Source organism: Dendrobates tinctorius, unplaced genomic scaffold, assembly GCF_039654945.1.
Source record: "Dendrobates tinctorius isolate UK_male_01 unplaced genomic scaffold, ASM3965494v1 ptg000009l, whole genome shotgun sequence".
Classification (NCBI taxonomy): domain Eukaryota; kingdom Metazoa; phylum Chordata; class Amphibia; order Anura; family Dendrobatidae; genus Dendrobates; species Dendrobates tinctorius.
The window spans coordinates 5,570,255-5,595,874 of record NW_027361677.1 but is presented as its reverse complement, the minus strand read 5'-3'; the positions used below and the strand labels follow the sequence as shown (position 1 = coordinate 5,595,874).

Sequence of the window (25,620 nt, the reverse complement as noted above, 5' to 3'; positions counted from 1 at the left end):
ATCGGGATCAGCGCTCTTTCCTTTTGTGGCAACATGGGTAGCCAAAGCCATGATGTCGTGGTCAGATTCTTTGAATAAGGTCCTACAGGATAGAGAATTGCCGACGGAAGTGGCTGAGATAGCAAGTCAGATCGCGATGGCGGGTGACTATTTAATGCATCTTTGGATGCGGCTAATTGCGCGACACTAGCGGCGGCAAATGCAATCGTCATTAGGAGAGCCTTGTGGTTAAGGCTATGGCGGGCTGATTCGATTTCTAAAAAGTCTTTGACTTCCCTGCCTTTTCAGGGTAGCCGGCTATTTGGGGAGAAATTAGACAAACTCATTTCAGACACTACAGGGAGAAAAAGCAGCTTTCTTCCACAACAGAAGATTAAACTGCCATTTCGTCAACCTCAGGCGCGCTTTCGAGCATTTCGCACCCCCGGGTGGATGGCAGCAGCCAGTACCTCCACCCCAGCTTGCTATAACCAAGACCAAGAGCGTCAGGTCACGTATAAAGCCAACCCGCTGGGTAGGATGCGGGCCGCCCGCCCAGGTCAAGGGGGGCCAGGTCCCAGAGGCCCTCAGCAAAATGACTCGAGGCATCCGGTACCCGAGGATAGCCGAGTAGGCGGACGTCTGCTCAGGTTCTGCCGCGTCTGGGTCGCAGTGGCGCGCGACGCATGGGTGGCAGAATTGGTGTCGTCCGGGTACAAAATGGAATTTGTCAAAGATCCGCCAAGACGATTTTTTCTTTTCCGGCTTCCCAAAACGGAATCCCGGGCAGACGCATTGCTAGGGGCCATCGAGGTGCTGCAGCGCAACGAGGTCATTGTCCCTGTACCAGAGTGCGAAAGAACCCAAGGATTTTATTCCAACCTGTTCGCGGTCCCCAAGAAGAAAGGAACAGTAAGGCCGGTTCTGGACCTAAAGCTCCTGAACAGGTTCATCAGAGTCAGGCATTTTCGCATGGAATCTCTCAGGTCGGTCATATCGTCCATGGAGCAGGGAGAATATTTGGCCTCGATTGATGTCCAGGATGCCTACCTGCACATCCCTATTTTTTCCCCCGCATCAAAAGTTCCTACGGTTTGCAATCGATGGGCGGCATTTCCAATTTGTGGCCCTACCTTTTTGGGTTGGCCACGGCCCCCAGGATATTCACGAAAGTGATGGCTCTCGTCATGGCCATTCTACATTCTCGGGGCATAGTGGTTTTGCCGTACTTGGACGACCTCTTAGTAAAGGGTCCGTCCTTTTGTGCATGCGAGGAAAATTTCAGCATCGCACTGGATACCCTATCTCATCTAGGATGGTTGGTCAACGGGAAGAAGTCATCCCTTACCCCAGCTCAGAGGATTCTATTCCTAGGATGATTTTCGACACTTCCCGAGGGTTGGTAATTCTCCCTCAGGACAAGGCTCGGGCGCTCCGGCAGGGAGTTCAAAGTCTTCAACAACCAGGCCTTCACACTATCCGGTTCGGGATGAGGGTTCTAGGGAGGATGGTGGCGGCGATGGAAGCAGTTCCGTTTGCTCAATTTCATCTTCGTCCCCTGCAGCATGCTCTCTTAGCGTCTTGAGACAGAAGTCCGTTCTCGCGCGATCATCAGTGCAAGTTGTCCGACGGGCACTTCAATGGTGGACGCGCGACTCCTCTCTTCGTCAGGGGAAGCCCTTTCCCCCAGATCAATGGTTGGTGATCACAACCGATGCAAGTCTTTTCGGTTGGGGGGCAATCTTCCGCCATCACACGGCCCAGGGGCAATGGTCGCCTCAGGAGGCACATCTCCTTATCAACTTGTTGGAGATTCGAGCGGTGCGGTTGGCACTGCAGCATTTTCAGCACTTGCTAGCAGGACGCCCAGTCCGAGTTCAGTCAGACAACGCCACGGCAGTGGCGTACGTGAATCCCCAGGGAGGCACGCGCAGCAGGGCAACCATGCGCGAGATAGAGCATGTACTCCGTTGGGCCGAGAGGCACCACTCGATAATCTCAGCAGTTCACATACCAGGCGTGGAAAATTGGGCAGCAGATTTCCTAAGCCAGCAAGGTGTCGCGGCCGGGGAATGGTCCCTGCACCCCGAGGTCTTCCAGCAGATTTGCCAACGATGGGGGACTCCGTACGTGGATCTGATGGCCTCCAGGGAGAACGCCAAAGTGGGCACGTTTGTCGCTCGGTCTCAGGACCCGCGAGCAATCGCAGTGGATGCGTTGGTCCTACCATGGCACCAGTTTCGGCTCCCGTGCCTGTTTCCCCCCCTGCCACTTCTCCCGAGGGTCATCAGAAAGATCAAGACAGAGGGGGTCCCGGCAATTCTGCTGGCCCCGTCGAGTATGGTACGCGGATCTAGTGCAGCTCCTCGCAGACGTGCCTTGGCGTCTACCGGAACGACCAGACTTACTGTCCCAGGGGCCCATCTGCCACCCGAACTTAGGGGCCCTGGGTTTGACGGCGGGGTTTGGGCGTGAAGTGGTTGCTACAATGGTTAGCGCCCGGAAGCCGGCCTCGGCGAGAATTTATTATAACACTTGGAAGGTTTTCTTTCATTGGTGTCGAGAACACGGGGTTGCGCCATTATCCTTCTCGGTCCCCAACATCCTGGCTTTTCTTCAGTCCGGCCTAGACGCAGGGTTGGCTCTGAGTTCCCTTAGGAGGCAGATATCGGCCGTGTCGGTCCTTTTCCAGCGAAAGATCGCTACCAATATGCAGGTCAGGACATTCATTCAAGGGGTCTCTCATTTGGTACCCCCCTTTAGAGCACCCATAGATGCCTGGGACCTTAACCTGGTCCTGAGTGTCCTGCAGGAAGCCCCGTTTGAACCGTTACAGGAAATTTCATTGCCATATCTCTCCAGGAAGGTTGTATTCTTGGTAGCCATAACTTCCATTAGGCGGGTCTCGGAGTTGGGAGCATTATCTTGTAGAGCTCCATTTCTGACTTTTTTAAGGATAAGGTAGTCCTTAGACCACTGCAGCCATTTCTGCCGAAGGTCGTGTCCTCTTTCCATATTAATGAGGACATTGTTCTGCCTTCATTTTGTCCAGCGCCAGTACACAGAGTGGAAAGGGCGCTCCACACGTTGGATCTGGTAAGAGCTCTCAGGAGGTACGTGGCAAGAACAGCACCTTTTTGCCAGACAGACTCGTTGTTTGTGATTCCCGGAGGGCGCAGGAAGGGGCTCGCAGCCTCACGGTCGACCATAGCCAGATGGATCTGCCTAACTATTCAGGAGGCTTACCGTATTAGATGCACACTGATTCCAACAGGGATAGGGGCGCACTCTACTCGGGCAGTGGGCGCCTCTTGGGCGCTTCGGCACCAGGCTTCGGCAGAGCAAGTATGCAAAGCAGCAACCTGGTCCAGCCTGCACACTTTTTGTAAGCATTACAATGGGCATACTCAGGCCTCGTCGGATGCGAGCCTGGGTAGAAAAATTCTCCAAGCAGCAGTGGCACACCTTTAGACAGGAGGGCATGCGGCTTGGATCGGTGAGTTGTCATCCCACAGTCTGTGTGTCCCCCTAATGAGACGAAGGAGAAACATGGATTTTTGTGAGTACTCACCGTAAAATCCTTTTCTCCGAGACACTCATTGGGGGACACAGCACCCACCCTGTTAGCCATTTGGCTCTTGTTTATTTAATTACTATAATTCCTTTTTTAATGTAGGGTGGTCCTTCTTCAGACATATGACTTTCTGCGTTAAGGCTAATTTGTTTTTATGTTCTACTGCTTTTGCACTAAACTGGTTTCCGCCCGCTATCACGGCGAGGGTGTATGCGGCGGAGGAGGAGCTAACTTGTTTTTTTTGTATACCTAGTGTCAGCCTCCAGACAGCAGTAGCATACACCACACAGTCTCTGTGTCCCCCAATGAGCGTCTCGGAGAAAAGGATTTTACGGTGAGTACTCACAAAAATCCATGTTTCGGTCACTCTGATCCTGCAAGAAAAAATAGAAAAGTGATGAAAAAGTAGTATATGCTACAACTACTATTAAAAAAATGAGCTCCATTGAGACATTAGACATTCTAAGACAAGTAGATATTCTAGGCTGAATGTATAAAATACTACAGTGAGTAGACAACTAATGGCACTCCCAAATGTATGAGGCAAAATTATGAAGAATCATAATAAAACATAGGCATTAAAGACGGCTACTTGATAAGGGATAGAGACCAAAATAATGCTTTAAAGCTGTGTTGGTAGCCGGAAAATGAATTGGAGGGATGTCACATAGCTGTAATAATAGACAGTGGTGTCCAAAAAGCCTCACCTATCAAGGAACGCACCCAACGCGCGTTTTGCATATAGCTTCGTCAGGGGGTCAGCCCCTGACAAAGCTTGCTGCGAAAGGTAAGTCGGGTGCGTTCCTTGAATGATTGAGTTCTGTATACCCCGCCTCCACCACTGATTGGCTGCTTTTTGTGTACACTGTGAATAGGCAGAAAGCTGCCAATCAGCAGTCAGAGAACTGGTAGATCTGCAGCAGCTAAAACAGGAATTTTATCAAAAATGTAACAAGCAGCCTGGTAAGTGACAGAACACTGGAATCGGATCACTGACTGTATATTATGCTGCTGCTCTCAGATTACATAGGTGAAAGATCTGCAAGGAGTTTGTGTGTTCTCCTCGTGTTTGCGTGGGTTTCCTCCGGGTTCTCCTGTTTCCTCCCACACTCCAAAAGAAAACATAATGAAAGGGAATCTAGATTGTGAGCCCCATCGGGGACAGTGATGATAATGTGTGCAAACTGTAAAGCGCTGCGGAATATGTTAGCGCTATATAAAAATAAAGATTATTAAGATTCCCTTTAACATGTCTCCTGTTCTGGCAATCAGTGGTTGAAGCTCCACCAATCCAGTAGTTATCACTTATGTGGATAGGTGATACCCTTTTAGAACTGAAATATCCTTTGGACCTCGCTAATAGATTAGTCAACATGAATATTTGCTACTTTAACCTAGAAGAAAATTCTCTTGTAGCGTTCATCCTCTTCTCGTTGAGCCTTGTACTGCGTTACTCTCCCCAGCATATGTAAAGTTAATTCCACCGACCATAAATTTCCTCTTACCCTTAGGGCAGACAATACACTTTTTCCATTACCTTTTCAGGATACTGCACGGGTCATTGTCCTCCTACTAATGTGACTGCAGTCTGAAATGCTTTTGGTAAAGATTTCGATCTGTTGGGTCAATTACAGCTACATGTGACTGAAGACTTGTCTTGTAATCTGATGCATTGCAAATGAAAAAAAAAAAAAATTTGTTTGACCCTTTGTAGAAAGTTTCACAGCAGATCCGGATTTGGTCAAAAATTGAAAAAATGTTTTCGTACAGTCCATGTTTGTAAAGCCAGACACACATGAGCAATCTGTGGGACGACGTTCATTCAGCAGACAACGCTCGCTCCCTACTCCCCCCATAAATGAGTGCTTGACCCCTGAAAAACAAAATTACTCGTAATCCTTCTCTTCCTCAACATGTCAGGAGGCCCCATATAACTCAGATGTTTGACTTTCATCTATGTATGAGTGCCTGTAGGTGGTTCTTCAGAAGATGCAATGATCCTGCTGTTGAGATCCCCCAGTGATCAGCTGTATCTGTAGGGAGGACCCAGAAGCAAGTATTTAATTATCCTGCAGCAATTACTACACAATTCTCATATACAGCTGCCTTGCAATGTTTGTGTGTAAGTAAAGGCTTTTTTTTCTGCCCAATCTTCCAGAAAGGCCACCTCTATGGAGTGTACAGATTATTGTGGTGGTATAGACGGATACTCCAATCTCTGGGAACTCTGCAGCTCCTTCAGGGTTACTTTTGGTCTCTGTGCTGCCTCTCTGATTAATAACCTCCTTGCCCGGGCTGAGAGTTTTGGTTGGTGGCCTTCTCTTGTCAGGTTTATTTTGGTACCATGTTTTTTTCCATTTGATGATAATGGATTTGATGGTGCTCTGGGGGATCATCACAGATTGGGATACTTTTTTATGAACCAACCCTGACTTGTAATTCTTAACAACTTTGTCCATGGTGTTTTTCTGAGATCTCCTTGGTCTTCATAGTGTTGTTTTGAGATCTTTATCTTCCTGGTGTTATTTGGAGATGTTCTTAGTTTTGTTTGGAGATCTCCTTGGTCTTCATAGTGTCATTCGGAGATCTACTTGTTCTTCATGGTGGTGTTTGGAGATCTACTTGGTCTTCATGGTGGTGTTCGGAGAACTCGTTCTTTGTGGTGGTGGTCTGAGATCTCCTTGGTCTTCATGGTGTTGTTTGGAGAGCTCCTTGGTCTTCATGGTGTTGTTCAGAGATCTCCTTGGTCTTCATGGTGTTGTTTGGAGATCTCTTGGGTCTTAATGGTGTTGTTCGGAGATCTACTTGTTCTTCATGGTATTCTTTGGAGATCTACTTGCTTTTCATGGTGTTGTTCAGAGTTCTACTTGGTCTTCATGGTGTTGTTCAGAGATCTCCTTTGTCTTCATGGTGTTGTTCGGAGACCTCTTCATTCTTTGTGGTGGTGTTCTGAGAGCTCCTTGGTCTTCATGGTGTTGTTTGGAGATCTCTTGGGTGTTCATGGTGTTGTTCGGAGATCTACTTGTTCTTCATGGTGTTCTTTGGAGGTCTACTTGATCTTCATAGTGTTGTTCGGAGATCTCCTTGGTCTTCATGGTGTTATTTGGAGATCTCCTTGGTCTTCATGGTGTTGTTTGGAGATCTCTTGGGTCTTCATGGTGTTGTTCGGAGATCTACTTGTTCTTCATGGTGTTCTTTGGAGATCTACTTGGTTTTCATGGTGTTGTTCAGAGTTCTACTTCGTGTTCATGGTGTTGTTTGGAGAGCTCCTTGGTCTTCATAGTGATTGGTTAGTGGTGCCTCTTGTTAATGGTGTTGCAGCCTATGTGACCTTTCAGAAAAGGTAAAGTGTATATACTGACAGACATATGACACTTAGATTGCACACAGATTGCATAAAAGTCTGCTGTGCTTTTCTATACAAGGGGACTGCTTTGAAAAATTGCGAAAAATTTTGTCCAACGCAGAGTTGCGCAACAATTTTGCAAATCTTGCTGTTTTCACACCAGTTTCAATTGGCTCCCCCAAAATTGGTGGATTTGGGGAGGAGCCTGCCCAGTTCCTCCAAACGCTATTCCAGTCCTAGATTGGAGTATCCTTTCTGGCACAGTGGCAAATGCCTCTCGGTGTCGTATGCACAGAGCCTGAATGGCGGAACACAGAGGGCCCATAATTCTATATCACAGAGATATTTCCCCTAGAGGAATGTTTCGCATGGAGTTGTGTTGAAAGTTAATACATACCTGTTATTTATAGTCATGAACTTAATAAAAAGAAAAGAAAAAGTAAAGCAATTTATCAAAATAACATAGAATTAAGGAAACCAGCATTCTTCTAATAATAGACAAGTGCTTTGGTTAGTACAGACATGTATTGTGCTAGAGCAGAAAAAAAAAGCCGTGGAACTGTACAGGAAAGAAATGCAATTTTATATAACACTTATAGATATTTTTGGTTACTGCCAAAGGGGGGGGAAGTATCAACTGCATACCACTCCTGGACCATCTGCTTCTGACACGCTGATGTACGAGCATGCACAAGGGCTCAATTTGGCAAAAGGTAAGAGGAGAATAATTTAATTTCTTAATCTTCGTTTTGTGAACATCTTTTAGAATCTAATGGCACATGAGAGATGAAAGCACATTCTTAACCATTTTATTTTTGTGCTAATTGATCGTGCATGTAAATTTGGAAAACTTTCTAATATGTTCTATCAGAGAAATCCCTTTCTCCTATTCAACTGATCTTTCCTTTACAAAATTCTTAATTTTTCCATATAAGAGATGACAGTTGGTGCTCATAAAGTTCTATGCATAACTATAACTGCCTTGATTGGAGAACTTGCAGTGGAATGTCTGTCTCCACCTCTAACTCCTCCCTCCATAAAGTGTTATAAGCACCCACTGTCATCTCCGATTTCAGTTAATGTGATAATCTGACTTCACTGAATACTGATTTTACCCATGAATTGATAATGAAAGATCAGTCCAGAAGAAAGAAGCAGATTTCTATAAAGATATATTACAAAGTTTCTTACTTTCACTTTTACTATTGATTTAAGAAATAAAAATTAAAGTGATGGTTACTCGTTAAGCAACGGATAGAAAAATGGGTCTGTCCTAAAACCGCACCATATCTGCCCATACCATATCTGGTATTCCAACACATCACTATGTCAGTGAATTGAGGTTTTAATGAGTTACCTTCATTGGATGTTTCAATTTAAGCTGAATAGCCCTTTAATTGTCTCTGCTCCACTTATTCCGGAACAGATTTCCTTTTTCTTCTGTGCCACTTTGTTCCAACATTATTTGTTCCAACACTTCTTTGTGGGTGTTTTCTTTTGCTCCTCTACTCTGGTGCTGGCCAATCAAAACACATCCATACCCACAGAGGAGTTTTATGGTATACGCCCAATTAGTTGAAGGGAAACTTTGCCAGGGGACATAACTTTGGAATGGAGGGGCCTACAAGAAAAAGGAAAACTGTTCCAGATTTAGTGAAACAGTGGCGATTAGAGGAGGGACTATATCCAATGTCCAGTAAAAGGTCCTTTTTTTTAAGGTTATGTTCCCTACGATTAAAGAGTTATTTTAAGCAGTTTATTTGATTTTTGGAGAAAATCTTTTAAAATCTACATAAAAAAACTGTGATTACATTGAAGAGATTTAGATAAGAATCGGGAGCGGGTCCAATAAGATGATCATTAATGATATGATGGGAGATCAATGGTCAGTAAAGCCTCGAGAACAATTTCACAAAAGGCCAAGTATATAGCATGAATAAGTTCCTGAATGACGTGATCGACCCTATATTGATTATCAAATTATTTTTAGCTGCAAAATGCAGAACCCAAAAGGAACCCATCAAAAACATCATATTCTACTGTTCCATATTAAGGCGTTGAAGCAGAAGTTAGATTTGAAGTCTACCCTACCCCTTCCGCAATGTGTGGTTTCCTATCAGCTCTCTCATCTCAATGTGTTCTCCACCCGCCACTAAGCAAGTTTTCTTTTTTTTTTTTGCCCGAGGCTGTGACATTTGGAGTCAAAGCATCTAATAGTCTCTTATTCTGGTTAGTGATTTTTAGGTTTGGTTCTGACTAGTTCCACAAAGTATAAAACCTATGTTCTCATTTTAGTGGAACGAGTAACCTAAAGCACCAGTGAGGTGATGAAATGGCTGAAAGCAGAGATGAGACCTCAGTGGAGAACATCCCATCCAGTGGTCGCTTCACCATCCGCTCTTTGATCGGCACAGACGACGGCACCAAATCCCAGTATGGACAACAAGAATCCACGTATGATACCTTCAACCCCAACAATCTTACCCATTCCAATACCTTTTACATGAGGACATTTGGATATAATACCCTTGACGCCGTCCCAAACTATGACCACTATGCCAATACGGAAGTGTCGGGAGAAGTGAAAAAAGTCAGACCAACTTTAGAAGATCTTCACTCCATCTTAAAGGTGAGTTGCAAAGACCAATGACCATTAGGCTGGGGCTACACACGTGCAGTTCTCAGACAAGTCGTAAAGCCAAAAACATTTGTGCAACTTTCTGTCGCGTGACTATTTTAGGGCACCAATTTTGCGGTCTGATAAAGTGTGACTTACATGGAAGTCTATGGCAAGTGAGTTGCGTGCAACTTGCAACTAGTGATAGAAAATCCGACACCTATGGAAACTACTGTGCTGTCGTAATTCGCACCAATCATTAGATGTAAAGTCACAATTTGATGCAGAGATCTTGAGTTTATGTGCTGCCGTTTTTTTAAAATTTTGTATCATACTACTGGTTTTCAATTATGTTCTGTGTAAAGAAGGAAAACATTCTTCCCACTTTTTGATTTAGTGCTTTAAAGGGGTTGTCCAGCCTTAATCTGCAAGCCTACAGACTTGTGAATCCTCACTGCGAGTTGTCAGGATTCACCAGCAACGGTATGCAATTTGCAAACATTTAGGTCACATGCCGACTAGCCATGCGTCGCATCGAGGCTGGACACGTCTAGTCTGAATGTGGCCAAAAGTAATCAAATTGCATAGTTGATGTCACACGACCATCGCTGGCGCCAGAGCATCATCTCCGCACTCAGTGCATGTGATGTGAGTATTCATAAGTCTGCAGTCACATAGAGGCCTGACTACCCCTTTAAAGTGACATTTGTATGCCCCCTATGCGAACATACATGGGTTTATGGTTTTTTTACTGGCTCCCATTATTTTGCTGCATTTGCTTACAGCATATAAATGCTTACCTCTCGTTACACTCATTGTATCCTCCTCCTTACATATGGGTGCTACTCTTGTAAACTTTCTGCCCTCTTAGGGCCCAAGCACACATTCAGAACCTGATGCTGAATTCTACACAGATTCAGCACTGAAATCCACAACTACTTTGAGCACATTGCTCCCTAAACTATTCATCTAACTTAGAAGGTAGAGCAGGAAAGAACATTGACCAAAGATTGGTCCTTCAGGACCACAGTTGGCCACCATCTTCAGGTCTCAGCCTTTGGCAGAGGTTATGGAGGAAGAAGGGAAACATTTGCTTGTCCACCCCATTATTTGGATCCACAGTGTTTCCTTTTATCTGTTTTGTAATATTTTTGTGCCATATAACAAAGTCATTCTTGGACTACATGACTGCAATCGTAGGTGTTTTATAGGTTTCATGAAACATCTCTTTTGAAGTTTCATTTCAGTATTAATGTGGTCAATGTTCTCATTTTTTTTTTTTCATCATAACATGAATGAATCATTGAATGCGTCATCTGACATTTACCACCAGCGCCCAACAGCCTACATTCAGTTATAATTGGGGACACAGTTTTGTTGGGGAAACGTAGCACCTCAAGCAATATTATTTTTCTTGTTAAAGGAAATCTGTCTCCAGATTTTTGCAATGGAATCTGAAAGGCTCAGACCCTGATTCCAGTAATGTGTCATATACTGTGCTTTTTGCTGAAGTTTTGATAAAACCACAATTTTATTTGCTACATATCTAGCAGTTCTCTGAATGCTGAGCTGTTTGTAACCCCGCCCTCACCACTGATTGGCCACTTTCTGCCTGTACACAGAAAGCAGCCAATCATTCGTGGGGGTGGGGTTATGCAGGCACAACACACCTAGTCTTGCAGTGATAACACTGATTTTAATAAAACAACACCATACAGCCTAGTAAGTGACACATCGCTGGAATCGGGCTCTCAGCCCCTACATCATGGTGCTACCAGATTACATGTCAAAAGCCTGCTGACATTCACTTTAAATATGACAGGGATTTGCGGTTGAGACTCTTTGCAATAGTTGCACTAATCATCATCTTTAGTCTTGAGCTGGTCCATTTGTGATCTTTGTAATTCACATGTCTTCTAGCCCAACCTTTAAAAACTGTTTTAATATTTTGGCATGTTTTAGCTACATATAACTATTTTCCATAGATTTGTTGAAAACCCTTTTGAAGGCAGAGATAGTTCTTTCCCCTTTAAGTGGTGGTGGTATAGGTGGGTAATATGGCTCCCGAGAGACTCGGCCAGAGCTGGAGGCTGCTGACACAGGTCATCTGATAGAAGAGATACTGACGTTGTGACACAGAGGGTAGCGTCACCGCCTGGGGCCGGATACGTACGTCTCTGTATAAAGGCTGGTATTTAGCCTTGTTTAAAGAGCTGGGCATAGGCCTGTAAGTGGAACGTGACCGCTCTTGGTAGTGTCAGCTAGAAACTGTGTCTGGTCTTTTCGCACATGACTATACGGGTGGCAAAGAATGGAAATTGTACTTGGACCGAGTAGGGGCCACACACGAGGCTGAGAAAGTGGAGAACAGAGTCTCCTCACATTGTGGAGAGTGAGGCCTGAGAGCGATACGCCAGAAGCATTATTATTGTCACCAGAGCGAGCTAAAAAAACTAATCGTGCTAGTGGGCAAATTACTACTATAGAGCTAACCTACATTTCACTGATCTAACTAAAGACACTTCAGTATTGTGCCTCTCTGAGTATGAATGTGCTTGAGTGCCATTTTAGAGCGTCACCATTATGCTTGTGTGCCTCATTGTAGTGTAACCACCATGCTTCTGTTCCTCATTGTAGTAGTGTAACCTCCATGCTTGTGTGCCTCTTTGTAGTGTAACCCCCATGCTTGTGTGCCTCTTTGCAGTGTAACCCCCATGCTCGTGTGCCTCTTTGTAGTGTAACCCACATGCTTGTGTGCCTCTTTGTAGTGTAACCCCCATGCTTGTGTGCCTCTTTGTAGTGTAACCCACATGCTTGTGTGCCTCTTTGTAGTGTAACCCCCATGCTTGTGTGCCTTTGTAGTGTAACCCCCATGCTTGTGTGCCTAATTGTAGTGTAACCCACATGCTTGTGTGCCTAATTGTAGTGTAACCCCCATGCTTGTGTGCCTAATTGTAGTGTAATCCCCATGCTTGTGTGCCTAATTGTAGTGTAACCCCCATGCTTGTGTGCCTCTTTGTAGTGTAACCCCCATGCTTGTGTGCCTAATTATAGTGTAACCCCCATGCTTGTGTGCCTAATTGTAGTGTAACCCCCATGCTTGTGTGCCTAATTGTAGTGTAACCCCCATGCTTGTGTGCCTCTTTGTAGTGTAACCCCCATGCTTGTGTGCCTCTTTGTAGTGTAACCCCCATGCTTGTGTGCCTAATTGTAGTGTAACCCCCATGCTTGTGTGCCTCTTTGTAGTGTAACCCCCCATGCTTGTGTGCCTCTTTGTAGTGTAACCCCCATGCTTGTGTGCCTTTTTGTAGTGTAACCCCCATGCTTGTGTGCCTAATTGTAGTGTAACCCCCATGCTTGTGTGCCTCTTTGTAGTGTAACCCCCATGCTTGTGTGCCTCTTTGCAGTGTAACCCCCATGCTTGTGTGCCTCTTTGTAGTGTAACCCACATGCTTGTGTGCCTCTTTGTAGTGTAACCCCCATGCTTGTGTGCCTCTTTGTAGTGTAACCCACATGCTTGTGTGCCTCTTTGTAGTGTAACCCCCATGCTTGTGTGCCTCTTTGTAGTGTAACCCCCATGCTTGTGTGCCTAATTGTAGTGTAACCCACATGCTTGTGTGCCTAATTGTAGTGTAACCCCCATGCTTGTGTGCCTAATTGTAGTGTAATCCCCATGCTTGTGTGCCTAATTGTAGTGTAACCCCCATGCTTGTGTGCCTCTTTGTAGTGTAACCCCCATGCTTGTGTGCCTAATTATAGTGTAACCCCCATGCTTGTGTGCCTAATTGTAGTGTAACCCCCATGCTTGTGTGCCTAATTGTAGTGTAACCCCCATGCTTGTGTGCCTCTTTGTAGTGTAACCCCCATGCTTGTGTGCCTCTTTGTAGTGTAACCCCCATGCTTGTATGCCTAATTGTAGTGTAACCCCCATGCTTGTGTGCCTAATTGTAGTGTAACCCCCATGCTTGTGTGCCTCTTTGTAGTGTAACCCCCCATGCTTGTGTGCCTCTTTGTAGTGTAACCCCCATGCTTGTGTGCCTTTTTGTAGTGTAACCCCCATGCTTGTGTGCCTAATTGTAGTGTAACCCCCATGCTTGTGTGCCTCTTTGTAGTGTAACCCCCATGCTTGTGTGCCTCTTTGTAGTGTAACCCCCATGCTTGTGTGCCTAATTGTAGTGTAACCCCCATGCTTGTGTGCCTAATTGTAGTGTAACCCCCATGCTTGTGTGCCTCTCTGTAGTGTAACCCCCATGCTTGTGTGCCTCTCTGTAGTGTAACCCCCATGCTTGTGTGCCTCTTTGTAGTGGAACCCCCATGCTTGTGTGCTTCTTTGTAGGGTAACCCCAATGCTTGTGTGACTCTCTGGAGCATAACCCCCCTGCTTCTGTGCCTCTTTGTAGTATAAACCCCATCTGTTCGCCTCTTTCTAATGTAGCCCCCATTCTTATGCACCTCTCTGGAGTGTAACCCCCATGCTTTTGTGCTTTGTTGTACTGTAACCCCCATGTTCTGTGCCTCATTGGCAAAATATTAGACTGTTGACTACACGCACTGCCTCTACCAATTCCTTCCATGCTGTCATTACACAACCCTTACTTTAGCCGCCCGCCCTGTGCCCCATGTCCCCTCTCGTCCATGTTCCCTTGGTGCTCTAGGGGTCCGGTTCACACATTCGGTGTTACATTTACCCTGGATAATCAGAATTTTCTCTGAACATTTTACATGTTCAGGTCCCTGGGAACAAAATAATGACAAAACGAAAAAAAAAAATATACAGAAATCGGTACCGTAACTTGAGGATTGCCCCAGCTAATATATTGGGGCCATTAATACCCCAATATCCCAATAAAGTTTAATTCCTCTGGTATTCACTGTATGGGATTCGCTATAGGTTCTTCCTACAGTTGTGGCCAAAAGTAGTGACACCCCTGCAATTCTGTCAGATAATACTCAGTTTCTTCCTGAAAATGATTGCAAACACAAATTCTTTGGTATTATCTTCATTAAATTTGTCTTAAATGAAAAAACACAAAAGAGAATGAAGCAAAAAGCAAAACATTGATCATTTCACACAAAACTCCAAAAATTAGCCAGACAAACTGCTATTTTTAGATCTCTCCACAGGTGTTCTATGGGATTCAGGTCTGGACACATTGCTGGCCACCTTAGAAGTCTCCAGTGCTTTCTCTCAAACCATTTTCTAGTGCTTTTTGAAGTGTGTTTTGGGTCATTGTCCTGCTGGAAGACCCATGACCTCTGAGGGAGACCCAGCTTTCTCACACTGGGCCCTACATTATGCTGCAAAATTTGTTGGTAGTCTTAAGACTTCATAATGCCATGCACATGGTCAAGCAGTCCAGTGCCAGAGGCAGCAAAGAAACCCCAAAACATCAGGGAACATCCACCATGTTTGACTGTAGGGACCGTGTTTTTTTCTTTGAATGCCTCTTTTTTTCTCCTGTAAACTCTATGTTGATGCCTTTGCCCAAAAAGCTCTACTTTTGTCTCATCTGACCAGAGAACATTCTTCCAAAACGTTTTAGGCTTTTTCAGGTAAGTTTTGGCAAACTCCAGCCTGTCTTATGTCTCGGGGTAAGAAGTGGGGTCTTCCTGGGTCTCCTACCATACAGTCCCTTTTCATTCTGACGCCGACGGATAGTACGGGTTGACACTGTTGTACCCTCGGACTGCAGGGCAGCTTGAACTTGTTTGGATGTTAGTCGAGGTTCTTTATCCAACATCCGCACAATCTTGCGTTGAAATCTCTTGTGAATTTTTCTTTTCCGTCCACATCTAGGGAGGTTAGCCACAGTGCCATGGGCTTTAAACTTCTTGATGACACTGCGCACGGTAGACACAGGAACATTCAGGTCTTTGGAGATGGACTTGTAGCCTTGAGATTGCTCATGCTTCCTCACAATTTGGTTTCTCAAGTCCTCAGACAGTTCTTTGGTCTTCTTTCTTTTCAAAATGCTCAGTGTGGTGCACACAAGGACACAGGACAGAGGTTGAGTCAACTTTAATCCATGTCAACTGGCTGCAAGTGTGATTTAGTTATTGCCAACACCTGTTAGGTGCCACAGGTAAGTTACAGGTGCTGTTAATTACACAAATTAGAGAAACATCACATGATTTTTCAAACAGTGCCAATACTTTTGTCCACCCTCTTTTTTATGTTTGGTGTGGAATTATATCCAATTTGGCTTTAGGACAATTCTTTTTGTGTTTTTTCATTTAAGACAAATTAAATGAAGATAATGATAACAAAGAATTTGTGTTTGCAATCATTTTAAGGAAGAAACTGAGTATTATCTGACAGAATTGCAGGGGTGTCAATACTTTTGGCCACAACTGTATAAACTCTTGCCATCTGTCTCCACAGCAAGATCATCTGCAGGCTCCGGTGTACGAGACCCGGACTGACTCTCCTGATGGAGACGCCGAAATCGAGGTGCAGAAACCAACAGGGGAACCTGTCCGATTCGGGTGGATAAAGGGAGTAATGGTAAGTCCTAGAAGTAGCAAGTATTTCTCCTTCACCTCATTGGGGGACACAGGTACTGTGGGTGTATGCTACTGCCACCTGGAGGCTGATACTAAGTGCAAAAAAGAGGTTAGCTCCTCCTTCGCCGTATACACCCTCGCCCTGATTGCGGGCGGAAAACAGTTCATGCTTAGTGTCCGTTGGAGGCACACGTCTGTTTTTTCTCCAGACTTCTTTTTTCTTTTTTTTTTTTTTTTTCCTCTTTTTCTATAAAGATGAGACACGGGCGACGGACCCTATTGAAAGGGTCCGATCTCCTCAAACCAACAACGGGCGAGCTCGTGTGAGTGTCGCCTCCACGTATCCTCTCCCGCAACGAGGGACATGTCTGGTCTTTTCTCCCAGACTTTTTTATTTTTACCTTCCATGAAGATGAAACAGTGGCAACGGATCCTATTGAAAGGGTCCGATTTCCCCAAACCAACAACGGGCGAGCATGTGCGAATGTCGCCTCCACGTATCCTCTCCCGCAACGTGGGACATGATGCCGGACTTAGCCCTGCCCACTCCTAGGTATTGAAACCATGGGCTGTACAGAGGCACAAGCATAGTCCGTGCGGCCCCCACTGCTCCACCAATGCTTGACTGCGGTGCTGCAAGGCGGCGGACGGTCCCTCTCCTCACCCCTTGAAGGGGTTAGATGGAGCTAGGGTGCCTGCACCGTCCTATATTTGGCCCCCTCCCGTCTTTGTGAGCTGGGAAGCTGATGCATCGTCACGCAGGGGATGGCCTGGGAGGGCTCCTGCAGCAGCGTCCACAGGGCTGGAGCCCTTAGCCTTGTCTTGTCGGGCGAAGGTAGTCACCCCCGTCGCTCATGGTGGCGTGTCCTGGCATCCGGCCACGTATCTTCGGCTGGCGGTCGGTGGCGTACCCCCCCCCCCTCGCGGGCAGACGCTGAAAATCCAGTCCGCGGCTTCAGCCGGTGCTGGGCCGCAGACAGAAGTCCCGTCTCCCTTCCTCGCGTCACTTCCGGCGGCCCGCCACCCGTGGCCTGGGAGGGCGCCGAAGAAATTGAGCTCCCGGGTTCGGACCAGCGCTAGGCCTCAACCGGAAGTACCGTCCAGGAAGCCTCTTCCGACAGCCCGCCCACAGCTGAGGCGCACGCTTCTTTGTGTGGAGCAGCGACCGGCACTTCCAGGACACGTGGGGGGCAAAGGACTGCGGTAAGTGTTGCACCCCAACCCGAGAGGCCACGTTACGGGTAAACGAGGAGTGTGTGTCCCCCCCCCAGCAAACTGCAGTTGTTATGAATGAGTCACCGAGGAGGAAAAAACAAAAAGCAAGCTAAGCCCAGAAAACCAGTGAGGTTGGTAACTAGCGGATTGCAGACCCCTGATCCTATCCACAACAACTAGCAGTAGCCGTGGAGCGTGCCTACGGTGGTCCTAGATGCCTCGTCACGGCCGGAGAACTAAATAAGCCTAAAGAAAGGGAAAATCTAAACTGCCCCAGAGCAGACCCCAAAGCAATAGACAGCCCCCAACATGTATTGTCGGTGAAACAAGATGAAAACACAGACACAGGTAGAAAGATAGGCTGAGCAAACGATGGGGCCCTCGCTAACTAGAAAGGGCAGGAAAGAAAAGCTGCTGTCTGCAATCACGCAAAAAACCCTGCCAAAAAGAATGTCCAACACGTCTGATAGAAAAAGGCCCTGAAGTCGCTAGACTTCAAATCACTATATCAGTACTCAGGTATATTCTGAAGACAGAGCAAAAGAGATCAACTGATCAGAGACAAAATGGGGATTCAGCCCAGTCCCAGCCAGGGATGGCTGAACACAAAAACTAAGTAAACCAGACAAAAACTCATATGAACAATAGAAGAGAAAACTTAGCTTTAGGAAGGCAGGAACACTGGAAACCAGGAGCCACAGTCAGGAAAAATCACCTGCAAGAAACTAGGGAGTCGGCTGCCTTAAATCCAATCAGAAACTCCTGATGTCCAATCGCAGTCCTCTTCCTCAGGTGGCCGGTCTCTGCCATTTAGATCAGCTTCATTACCTCCCTTCACCAACAGAGGGAGTCCAGATAGAGAACTCGCTACTCCTCTGTCAGCACAGCCAGCTCCATAACCCTCACCAGAAGCCAGAGGCAAACCCGAAAATGAGCTCAACAGCAGTACTGATGCCTGGCAGATACAGCATGTCCGGAAAAGCGAAGACGCACACGTTCCTATACGCTGCATGCGTCTCTTGTCGGGCCGCTTTCACACAGGCGCAGAACAAGCGATTATGCGAAGCCTGCGATTCCAAACGCGCCCAGGAGCCCTCCCCTGCGTCCTAGCCCAGTGTTCCATGTCCCCCGGAATGGGCCTTATCACTGTCGCAGTCTATGGCGTCACTTACGAGAGCAATCGAGTCCCATCGCTCCCCAGATAGGGGCAGTGATAGTGGCTCGTCTGTCTTGGAGGGGTCCTCCACCTCACAGGAGCCTCCGGCCTGCAGGGGCCGCTCTCACTCCAGGCAGACGCGGGGGAAATGAACCCACACGGCATCTCCCGGCCCGGCCCGTCCGGTGCCTCGGCATCCATGAGTTCTGCTTCTCGCTCTCCGTCACCAGCAGTCGAGAGCGAGCAAAGTTCAGATTATGACTCAGACAAACCCCTGGATCTAGGTACCCCGGGGTGTTGAGAAACAGTGGACAGCCTCATCGAAGCCGTCAATCAGACTCTGGGGATTGAGGATGATTCCACCCTGGCTTCAGGCCATAAGGTGTCATTTAAGCAAGCTAAGCGGCCGCATAAAGTTTTTTGCACTCACCCAGAGTTCGAGGACATAGTGCAACAACACAGGGAACGGCCACACAGGCGTTTCTCAGGCCAGAAGGCGCTGGAAGCGAGGTATCTGTTTGCCCCGGATCTCTGTAAAAAATGGACGGAATCACCAACGGTGGATCCACCCGTGTCATGTTTGGCCTCTAAAACCCTGTAATCTGTACCTAGTGGTTCTTCTATTAAGGACCCCACTGATCGTCTCATAGAGAGCTTGGCTCGCTCATTTTTTGAAGCATCAGGATCAGCACTCTCTCCCTCGTTCGCGGCAACGTGGGTAGCCAAGGCCATGATTTCTTGGTCTGAATCATTGAACAGAGCCTTGCAGGATAGGGAACTACCTGCAGAGGTATCAGATATCGCGAGTCAGATAGCTATGGCTGGGGACTACTTAATCAATGCTTCTTTGGATATGGCCAATTGCGCTGCACTGGCTGCTGCAAACGCAATTTCCATTAGGAGAGCCCTATGGTTAAGGACTTGCCGGGCCGATTCAACCTCCAGGAAGTCCTTGCTTGACTTCCCTACCTTATCAGTGCGGCCGCCTATTCGGAGAGAAGTTATACCAGCTCTTCTCCGACGCCACAGGAGGGAAGAGCTGGTTTCTCCCTCAACAAAGGGTCAAACCACCGTTTCGCCACCAGTTTCAGGCATGGTTTCGGGCCTTTAGCAACCCCCGGGTGGACTACAGCGGCCAATTCCGCCGCTTCAAGTCGCCCCAACCAGGATAGGGATCGACAAGTCTCAGAGCCAACCCGTTGGGGAGATTGCGTGCTCGCCAGCCTAGGTCGAGGTGAACCAGGTCCCAGAGAGCCTCAGCCAAATGACTCGAAGCATTTTTTAGGTGACATCAGCAAAGTAGGCGGCCGCCTACTCTTGTTTCGCCTCGTCTGGGTCACCGTCGCACACGACTCATGGATGAGAGAGCTGGTATCCTCAGGGTACAAGATAGATCGTCAGGTACCCCCCAAAGCGGTTCTTTCTCTCCAGTCTTCCCAAAGGGGAGACCCGGGCAAGGGCGTTGCTAGGAGCCATCGAATTACTCAAGCACAATGGAGTCATTATTCCCGTACCAGAGCACGAGAAGGCTCAGGGCTTCTATTCCAACCTATTCGCGGTCCCCAAGAAAGACGGCACGGTCAGGCCTGTTTTGGACCTAAAGCTTCTGAGCAAATTTATCAGGATCAGACATTTCTGGATGGAGTCTCTCCGTTCAGTTATATCGGCCATGGGGCAGGGAGAATACTTGGCCTCTATCGACATCCAGGACACCTACCTGCACATCCCCATTTTCCCCTCCGCATCAAAGATTTCTACGCTTCGCCATCAGCGGTTTACATTTCCAGTTCGCAGCGCTGCCCTTCGGGCTAGCCACCGCCCCCCAGAGTGTTCACAAAGGTCATGGCAGTCTTTATGGCCATCCTGCTCTCTCGGGGCATAGTCGTTTTGCTTTACTTAGATGACCTCTTGGTCAAGGGCCCTTCAGTTCGGGCATGCGAGGAAGGTATCTCTTTCCCGCTTAGGATGGTTGGTCAACATGAAGAAATCATCCTTGGTCCCAGCTCAGAGGATTGCCTTTTTAGGGATGATCTTCAACACCTGCCGAGAGTTGGTAATTCTCCCTTGAGACAAAGCCCTAGCGCTTCGGCAGGGAGTCCGGACGCTTCGCTGACCGGTCCCTCACACCATCCGTTTTCGGGATGAGGATACTAGGAAAAATGGTGGCAGCGATGAAAGCAATCCTGTTCGCCCAGTTTAATCTTCGCCCCCTGCAGCACGCCCTCTTGTCATCCTGGGACAAGAACCCATTCACGCTCGATCACCAGTGCCGTTTGTCCTCTCAGGTCAGTCAGTCACTCGAGTGGTTGATAGTCAGTGCCGCACTGCTTCAGGGGAAACCTTTTCCAACTGACCATTGGTTGGTAGTCACAACCGATGCCAGCCTCCTCGGCTGGGGAGCGGTTTTTCGCCACCACACGACTCCGGGACGGTGGTCACCGCAGGAGGCATGCCTCCTGATCAACTTGTTGGAAATACGAGCAATCTGGCTGGCTCTGCAACAGTTTCAGCACCTTCTAGCAGGCCGCCCCGTCCAGATTCAGTCGGACAACGCCACGGCGGTGGCATGCATAAATCATCAAGGGGGCACCCGCAGCAGAGTAACCATGCGCGAGGTAGGGCACGTTCTTCACAGGGCCGAAAGGAACCACTCGGTGATATCGGCGGTCCACATCCCGGGTGTGGAGAACTGGGCGGCAGACTTCCTTAGCCGGCAGGGTCTTGCGTCCGGGGAATGGTCACTGCACCCCGAGGTCTTCCAGCAGATTTGCCAGTGGTGGGGAACACCGGATGTGGACCTGATGGCCTCCAGGGTGAACGCCAAGGTGCCCATGTTTGTCGCTCGGTCCCGAGACCCTCAGGCGATCGCCGTGGATGCGTTGGTTCTGCCACAGAACCAGTTTTGCCTCCCATACTTATTCCCCCCGCTGCCACTACTTCCGAGGGTCATCAAGAAGATCAAAACAGAGGGGTTTTCAGCGATTCTGCTGGCCCCGTTGAGCGTGGTACGCAGATCTAGTGCAGCTGCTCGCCAACGTTCCTTGGCGACTGCCAGAGCGCCCAGATCTACTTTCCCAGGGCCCGATCTTGCACCCGAGCTCAGGGGCCCTGTGTTTGACGGCATCTGGATTCTGATCCAGGCGGGGTTTGGGCGCGAGGTGGTGGCTACAATGATTAGTGCCTGGAAGCCTACCTCAGCGCGAATTTATCATCACACCTGGAAGGTGTTCTTGGTGTCAAGACCGCGGTTATCCTCCGCTGAGATTCTCTATTCCCAACATCTTGGCCTTTCTACGGTCTGGCATAGACTCAGGATTGGCCCCGAGCTCTTCAGGAGACAGATATCGGCTTTATCTGTCCTGTTCCAGGGCAGAATTGCTGCCAATTTACAGGTAAAGACTTTCATCCAGGGAGTCTCCCACTTGGTACCTGCCTATAGGGCGCCCCTGGACGCATGGGACCTTAACCTGGTCCTAAGCGTTCTGCAGGAAGCGCCATTTGAACCGCTACAGGATATCTCCTTGTCACACCTTTCCTGGAAGGTAGTGTTTCTTGTGGCAATAACATCAATCAGGCGGGTCTCGGAGCTGGCAGCTCTATCCTGCCAAGCCCCGTTTCTCACTTTCCACAAGGATAAGGTGGTTCTCAGACCAGCTCCCCCCTTTTCTGCCGAAGGTCGTTTCCTCGTTTCACATTAATGAGGATATTATTTTGCCTTCATTCTGTCCAGCACCGGTACACCACGTGGAAAAGGCTCTTCACACGTTGGACCTGGTAAGAGCCCTCAGGAGGTACGTGTCACGGACAGCACCCTTTCGGCAGACAAACTCTATTCGTGCTCCCCAAGGGGCGCAGGAAGGGACTCGCTTTCTCGAAATCGACCATAGCCAGATGGATTCGTTTGACTATTCAGGAGTTCTACCGCATCAGAGGTGCGCCAGTTCCAGCAGGGATCAGAGCACACTCTACTTGGGCAGTGGGCGCCTCTTGGGCGCTTCGGCACCAGGCTTCGAAGGAACAGGTTTGCAAGGCAGCAACCTGGTCCAGCCTGCACACGTTTGCCAAACATTACAATATCCATACTCGGGCTTCAGCGGATGCGAGCCTAGGTAGAAGGATTATCCAAGCAGCGGTGGCACACCTTTAGACAGGAGGTGCATGTAGCTTGGATCGGTGAGTCAACTTCCCACCCAGGGACTGCTTTGGGACGTCCCACAGTACCTGTGTCCCCCAATGAGGCGAAGGAGAAACAGGGATTTTTGTGATAAACTCACCGTAAAATCCTTTTCTCCGAGACACTCATTGGGGGACACAGCACCCACCCTGATAGCCAGTTGGCTCTTGTTTATTTAATTAATGTGCATTTTCGTTGACATTGAGGTGGTTATTTTCTAGACATATTGTTACTTGCATTAAGGCTGTTTTTGTTGTTCTCCTACTGCTTTTGCACTAAACTGGTTTCCGCCCACAATCAGGGCAAGGGTGTATACGGCGGAGGAGCTAACCTCTTTTTTTTCACTTATTGTCAGCATCCAGGCGGCAGTAGTATACACCCACAGTACCTGTGTCCCCCAATGAGCGTCTCGGAGAAAAGGATTTTACGGTGAGTTTATCACAAAAATCCCTGTTTCTCAGGGTGGGCAACTATTCTGGATGCAGACATGGTCAAAAATTGCAAGTTTTTCAAGCCCAAACCGCTTCAGTAAATGCTTCTCTTTGATTTGAGGAGATCTAGAGCAATTTTTGGATATGTTCACCACTTTTTCAAGCAGAAACCATTACTAAACCCTGAACAGATCTAACAATGATCACTTTTTATTTCATCTTAAGATAAATTATCTAATTTACGGACACTGTGTTTCCCACGTCTCATTCCTTATTTTTCCAGATACGCTGCATGCTGAATATATGGGGAGTGATCCTTTATCTCCGACTGCCTTGGATAACGGCTCAGGCCGGCATAGGTCAGTACCACGTTCCATTTCCAAAATTACGTATGCTCATATGTGATATTCTCAGCAGTAATGTATCGCCTATTCTCCTAGCGCTCACGTGGCTCATTATCTTCATGTCCATAACGGTCACCAGCATCACCGGATTATCCATCTCAGCCATTTCCACCAATGGAAAAGTCAAGTCAGGTAAAGATAAATTTATATATTGTGATGCAGTAACCTCTGTTACAGCTTGGGGGCGCTGTGTATGCGCTTCAGGATGCGCTTGGAGGCATAATTATTATGGTAAATTAGGGACTGGCATTATTGTAAATGGACGGAATGTGTCGCAGAGGTTCTCTGCGCTGTAAGCCCAAAATTATATGGTTATGCTGGGACTTATAGTTCCACAAGTATTTGTGTATTACTTATAAGGGTGGCTTATAGGGTTAGTCAGAGAGCTGGGCGGGATTTGACTAACCACATATGTACCGCCCATCCTTGGGGGTGGTTACAACCATATTATGTGACTGAGGTCTGGTCACATGGACAGAGTGTGTGTACCTGAATGGTTCAGGGTGCAAGGTCCTGGAAGGTCTGTGTTGGAAGATCCTGGGAGTAGGATCGGATTCCTGGAGCACGTGGTGAGACCTTGGACCTGGTGGCCTGGGTATTGGACGAACGTCCTGAATATCACCCGGACAGGCCACATGTGTGTGCGGAACCTGAGACGGCCCCACACAGAGAAAGACGCTGGCCTGTTGAGGACCTTGGACTGACGAGGAAGTCAGCCTGTGGAGCAGAAGCTCCTGAGAGGTAACCCCGGGTATGGGGAAAGAACTATGTGCATTGACAATGGTCTGTTGCTGAACTGTGCGGTCACCCATTGATTGGAGAGAGTCCGGTGTGACTAGTGAATGCTTTGTAAAGCCACACGTGATGAAGTAATGGACTATGTGTAAGCCGGTGATGTGCAACCTGGCTTAGGGTGCAGATTATGATGTTTAAATAAACCCTATGGACTGTTTTGTGTGGAAAACCGTGCCTGACTACGTTAGTCCGCTGCCAAGCGAATGTTCCCCAACACACATAGTAGTCGCTGCGCCACTATATATATACAGTGTGTGTGTATATATATATATATATATATATATATATATATATATATATATATATATATATATATATATATATATATATAGAGAGAGAGAGAGAGTCATTCTTTTATAGAAAAACAACACTAGAGGTCCCTTTTAACAAACATTATTTAAAGGGGTTCACCACGATTTTATAAAACCTAAAATGCTCAATAATCAACTACTCATATACTGCAGCTCCGGTAAATGGCTTGCAAACCCTGGCGTTTCTCCAGTCAATTTCCCTGCCTTTATGTGCATTGATATGAGAATGTACAAGTGTGGAGTACAGATGATGGCAGTGACGGGTCGGTGCAGCACTTGTGAGCTGACCCATCACTGCCATCATCTGTACTCCAAATGAGTATAGGTTGATATTTATGCCGGAATGAGGACAGATCCCCTAATAAAATAATAATTATACCGTCCTTCTACGTTCAAGGACAATACCTGAGTTAGAACTTGGGTAACCTTTAGCTATGTGCACAATGCCTGTTCTAGCGGAGGATGACCCCTCTGGCCTGGTATAATAATAGATCTGTAACTTGTGGTTAGTTTTTGCAGACTTAACTGGTGTTTCTTTGCACAATATTTAGGCGGCACATATTTCCTTATATCTAGAAGTCTGGGACCTGAGCTGGGTGGATCCATCGGACTCATATTCGCATTTGCCAACGCGGTTGCAGTCGCCATGCACACCGTTGGTTTTGCAGAGACAGTTCGTGATCTCTTGCAGGTATGAAGTACCCATGTATGTATCAGCAGTCATCATGTGTCGCTGGTAAATGTATGGCGGCATTAATATCGCTTATCATTTTCTCCCCTATAGGAAAACGAAGCAACGATTGTGGATCCTTCTAATGACATAAGAATTATTGGTATCATTACCGTCGCTATCCTGTTGGGGATTTCATTAGCTGGCATGGAGTGGGAGGCAAAGGTAAGAACGACACTAAGTTGGCTTTACTCACCCTCCCCAGGCCCACCACTGAGTCTCCCTTTCTGTTCCTTGTGTTTGTTATTGACATCACATTGACAGCGCTGCAGCCAATCAGTCCACAAATCACTCGACACATGCACATTTCTTTCTTTTTCTTGCAAACCAACCATCGGTCCAATTTAAGACCACATGTAAAAATACACAAATCCTGCAATGTGT

General features: G+C 47.3%; 1 protein-coding gene across 1 annotated transcript in view; it reads left to right on the top strand.

Annotated features, from left to right (window-relative positions):
• The first annotated feature begins 9,094 nt into the window (after positions 1-9,094).
• Positions 9,095-25,620, top strand: part of SLC12A3 (solute carrier family 12 member 3) — a 53,914-nt gene continuing 37,388 nt past the window's right edge. The window contains exons 1-6 of the mRNA XM_073582326.1: positions 9,095-9,528; positions 15,899-16,021; positions 23,280-23,355; positions 23,437-23,532; positions 25,058-25,197; positions 25,291-25,401. Of these exons, the coding sequence (XP_073438427.1) occupies positions 9,232-9,528; positions 15,899-16,021; positions 23,280-23,355; positions 23,437-23,532; positions 25,058-25,197; positions 25,291-25,401 (843 nt within the window). The 5' untranslated portion in view covers positions 9,095-9,231. The remainder of the gene's footprint in view (positions 9,529-15,898; positions 16,022-23,279; positions 23,356-23,436; positions 23,533-25,057; positions 25,198-25,290; positions 25,402-25,620) is intronic.